This window comes from Leptonychotes weddellii, unplaced genomic scaffold, assembly GCF_054177405.1.
Source record: "Leptonychotes weddellii isolate Sample4059 unplaced genomic scaffold, ASM5417740v2 HiC_scaffold_2905, whole genome shotgun sequence".
Taxonomy (NCBI): Eukaryota; Metazoa; Chordata; class Mammalia; order Carnivora; family Phocidae; genus Leptonychotes; species Leptonychotes weddellii.
In genome coordinates this window covers 8,955-13,043 of record NW_027885485.1, presented here as the reverse complement: position 1 = coordinate 13,043, position 4,089 = coordinate 8,955, and the positions used below count along the sequence as shown (strand labels likewise).

General features: G+C 51.3%; 1 protein-coding gene across 1 annotated transcript; it reads right to left on the bottom strand.

Moving 5' to 3' along the window:
• Positions 1–1,816: 1,816 nt before the first annotated feature.
• Positions 1,817–3,868, bottom strand: LOC145719044 (6-phosphogluconate dehydrogenase, decarboxylating-like). Its single transcript, XM_081810563.1, has 3 exons — positions 3,709–3,868; positions 3,004–3,079; positions 1,817–2,238 (listed from the first exon to the last, which is right to left on the bottom strand). Exons 1-3 carry the CDS (start codon positions 3,714–3,716, stop codon positions 1,972–1,974), a joined length of 351 nt encoding a protein of 116 aa, XP_081666689.1. The 5' UTR covers positions 3,717–3,868; the 3' UTR covers positions 1,817–1,971.
• Between the last annotated feature and the right edge of the window lie 221 nt (positions 3,869–4,089).

Genomic DNA, 4,089 nt, shown 5'->3' with positions numbered 1-4,089 from the left:
ATGGAACACTTCATCTAAAACTAATGATGTAATGTATAAAATATAAAAAATATAAATATAAAAATAAAATATAAAAAAATTAAATTAAAAAAAAAAAAGATTTTACCACAACTGGGGTGCCTGGGTGGCTCAGTCGTTAAGCGTCTGCCTTCGGCTCAGGTCATGATCCCAGGGTCCTGGGATCGAGCCCCGCATCAGGCTCCCTGCTCGGCGGGAAGCCTGCTTCTCCCTCCCCCACTCCCCCTGCTTGTGTTCCCTCTGTCGCTGTGTCTCTCTCTCTGTCAAATAAATAAATAAAATCTAAAAAAAAAAAAAGATTTTACAACAACCAAAACCCACTTGAAAAATTTTGTATTTCTACTGTGTGCCACCAGATGCTTTACAGTCGCAAACCCTGGGAACGGGACTCATTCTAAAGGATCCCATCACTTCCTATAAAATCTGCCCAGAACAGGGCGGGGGTCTGGTAAGTGGCCATCAGCCGGTTTGGTGCCTGACTCAATGCTGTCATCAGCCCTGCCTGAAGCTGGCAGGAGACCAGGCCTCGAACAAGCGCATCTTCCTACGGTGCACAATGAGGCTGGCTTTATCAGTTACGCTTCAGTCTCCCCGCCCAAGGATCCAGTGAACATGACTTCATATTTTCTTATGCTGAAGAATAAGCTACCACCTTCCAGGCCATTCTGTCTATAGCTAATCGTGACCAGCTTAGCATCTCGCTACACAAAAAGCTTGGTATGTCCTTTCCTTATCACAGTGTTCTTCTTTTCTAGGTCATTTTTTTCTTTAAATGGCAGCACACTGGTTACAAACTCCTCTCCCTGCAGAGCCACCCCCACTGTTAACAGGACTCCCTTAGAAGAGGAATGTTCATCCCTTGCCTTTGTTTATTGTCACTACATTCTCACAGCGAAACTGTTTCTTCCCATCAGCTAATGCCCTGGTTTTTCCAGAGCTGTTACTGAGAATGGTTTTGAGTATCTTCGTAAGTTATTTCCACACACGTTCCCCTTCGCCCGTATGCTGTGTGTGGTTTTGTGGGTTTTGTTGGAAGGAAAAGCACCCAAGGCTGCAGGGCACTGGCTGCGGGCTTGTCTCCACTGACCCTCTGACTGTCGGGGAGGTGTGCTGAGGGACCCCAGAAACCACTCACAGCAACAGCGCTTCACCCCAATGTTGCTGGCCACGCTCCCTGGGGAAGAACATGTTGTCGCTATTGGCTCCTCCTCTCCCACCGCCGTCTCAGTGGGAGAGTGGCCATCAGCTCCCCCTGTGAGGGGACAGCCTGGCGGAGACCACACGGAGTAAGGAGTGAGCCCACCACCCCCCAGCCCTGGGGCCGTGCGGGAAAGCCTAAAGGCGGGGTCAGACTAAGATGTGTTAAAGAACCAGAATGAGCCCCGACACAAAGCACCCACCTTCAGCTGATGCTCAGGGTCAGAGTGCAGCAGAGGCCCTAGCAAGGCCACTGCAGCCCAAACACACATGTTTTCTCTTCCAAAATATATATATACTTGCTAGAGACAACAAATCATTCAGAAAGTACCCAGCATGTAATCCTAAGATTCCCTAATGGGATCTCATCATTTATATTAAATTATACAACGATTTACATACTGTTACTTTATACAAACGCTGAAAAAAATAAAATCTACTTCTAAATTTGGACACTACGGTTTATTAGTGAATAGCACTAGACATGCATAATGCACAACCAAAACAGTAAGTTTTTTTTGAATCTCAAAGACAGAGACCGAGATTACTACGGTTTCTCTTCCTACTGTTAATGAATTCCAATTGAAATGTCTCTTGGGGTCCCAGAATTTCACATATATGGAATTATTACCACCTGAGGATATGTTGTGACTTAATTAGTGCCAATCAAGTTAACCAACATGAGACATTGAAGCACTGTTTTGTCTGAACTCAACAGTTCACATCCAGACACTGAAGAGAAAAAAAAAAAATCTCTTAAGAAAAAAACTGGTGAAATAGCTGAAGGATTGAAGGAGAAAAGCTGCCCCCACCAGCAGCAGCCGGGAGCAGACCTAGCCTTACCAATTTGTCAATGAAATCATCAACAGCTTGACCAGCCTTCACGAGCAATATGATCCGTCGTGGCTTCTTCAGCTTGGAGACCATCTCCTCCAAGGAGTGAGCACCAACCACTTTGGTTCCCTTTGCCTCATTGGCCAAGAAATCATCAACTTTGGAGACTGTCCTATTGAAAGCACAAACCTAGAAGGACAAAAGGTCTGATTAGGAGATCCAGAACACAGAAGACCTTCAGACCCTAGATTAAGTGGCAGTGAAATTTCTACTCAGCTGCCTGAGGCAAATCAGGCTGGAGTCTGTCACTAGCTGATTGGGACTCAGACTCAAATCAAGGAACCAGCTGCTGCAAACTGTTTATCTTTTGTCACGGATACTCTTTGTATCGAAACAAGCTTAGTGTTTATACTATTTAAACTTTCACTCACCCCAGTTCTCTAACATTAAAGTTTGAGTTCTACGAACCCAGTGCGGATTTCTCCTCCTTAAGATACGGGTAAGATGGAGCACCTGGGTGGCTCGGTCAGTTAAGTGTCTGCCTTTGGCTCAGGTCATGATCTTGGGGTCCTGGGATGGAGCCCTACTGGGCTCCTTGCTCAGCAGGGAGTCTGCTTCTCCCTCTCCCTCTGCCCCTCACCCCTGGCTGGTGCTTTCTCTCTCCCTCTCTCTCAAATAAGTAAGTAAAATTAAAAAAAAAAAAAACCCAGATAAATTTATTCAGGCTGCAACCTTACAGATATATTTAGCAAGACTCTCCTTCAGAGAATGGTGGAGCTGCCCCTCCCCCCATGCGAACTGGTGCTTCCCCTTCCTTTGCAAAAACCTCATGAGCAGCAAGAGGGATTATATCAAGAGAAGTAAGCTGCAGTTGTACAGGATCTTGGAAATCAACAGCGGTGCACCGAAGCACACCAAGAACCCACAAGAGAAGTGTGTGTCCTCCAGACTTACCACAAAGCCATGGTCATTCATGTTCAAAATTAAGTTCTGGCCCATGACAGCCAGTCCAATCAGTGCAATGTCAGCTCTAAAAGACCAGGAAAGGGAATAAAGAAAAATGTGTCAGTTCCACTTAATCCATTCCAACTCGGGGACCCAAGAGTGCCCTAGCTCTTGCTGTGAATAATTTGCCTTCCCTTTTCCTCTGTCCCCCTACTCCCTTTCACCCTTGAGAACCCAGGCATGCACCTCCCAGGCCCCTACAGACAGGCCACCCTGCACTCTGCCACTTCAAAGGACCTCAAGTTCTCTTGAGATCAACTAATCCTGCACGGAGGAGGGCATGCAATCTTTGCGGTGCTCCAGTCTACCCAGTAATGACTCAATGCGGGTGTCCTCGTCCCCCACACTGGGGAGAAGCCCCTGCAGGCACAGCCGCCGACGGGCCAGCCACTTCCCCGGCTCGACCCCTGGCTTCCCTCGGCCATGCCGCTCCCCTCCCCGCCGAGCCCTTTCTGGGAACGGGGATCCGCCCGGCGCCGCCACGAGGGGCAGAGGGCCTGGGCCCGACGGGGCTGAGACCCTGAAGGTCCGGGGCTCCGGGCGCCACGAGGCCCGGCTCCCGCGGCCCCCGTGGTCAAGGCGACCTCAGGAGTAGCTCCGCCCTCCGCGCCGGGCCTCGGAAAGTTCCCCGGGCGTCCGCGGGCCGTCACTCACTGGGCCATGGCGGCGGCGGCGGCGGCGGCAGACTGGGTAGGAGCGGACGGAAGCGAAGAGCTGAGAGCGCGCGGCCCGGCTACTGAGGATGAGTGCCGCGCCCGCACGGGCCCCCAGACCCTGGCCGCGGCCTTCCGGCGCCGACCAATCGGAAGGAAGGGGCGGAGCTCTGCAGCACGCCATTGGCCCTCCCCGGCGCCTGTTAGACCACCTGAGGCAAACGGGCACGCCCGCCCCCGGAGCAGGCTCCGGAGAGCGCCGAGCACATCGATGGCAACGCCGGAGCAGGCGGGGCGGGGCGGGGCGGGGCGGGGACTCCTGGAACAGACCCAAGGGGGCTGGGCATGCGGTTGGGGCTCTAGAACAGGGGAGGAGGCCGGG

What these genes read in the sequence shown, in the direction of transcription:
- LOC145719044 (XM_081810563.1), bottom strand. An exon ending in TGAATGACCATGGCTTTGTG is followed by an intron (nt 2,239 to 3,003) that starts GTAAGTCTGGAG and finishes TTGTCCTTCTAG; the next exon opens with GTTTGTGCTTTCAATAGGAC.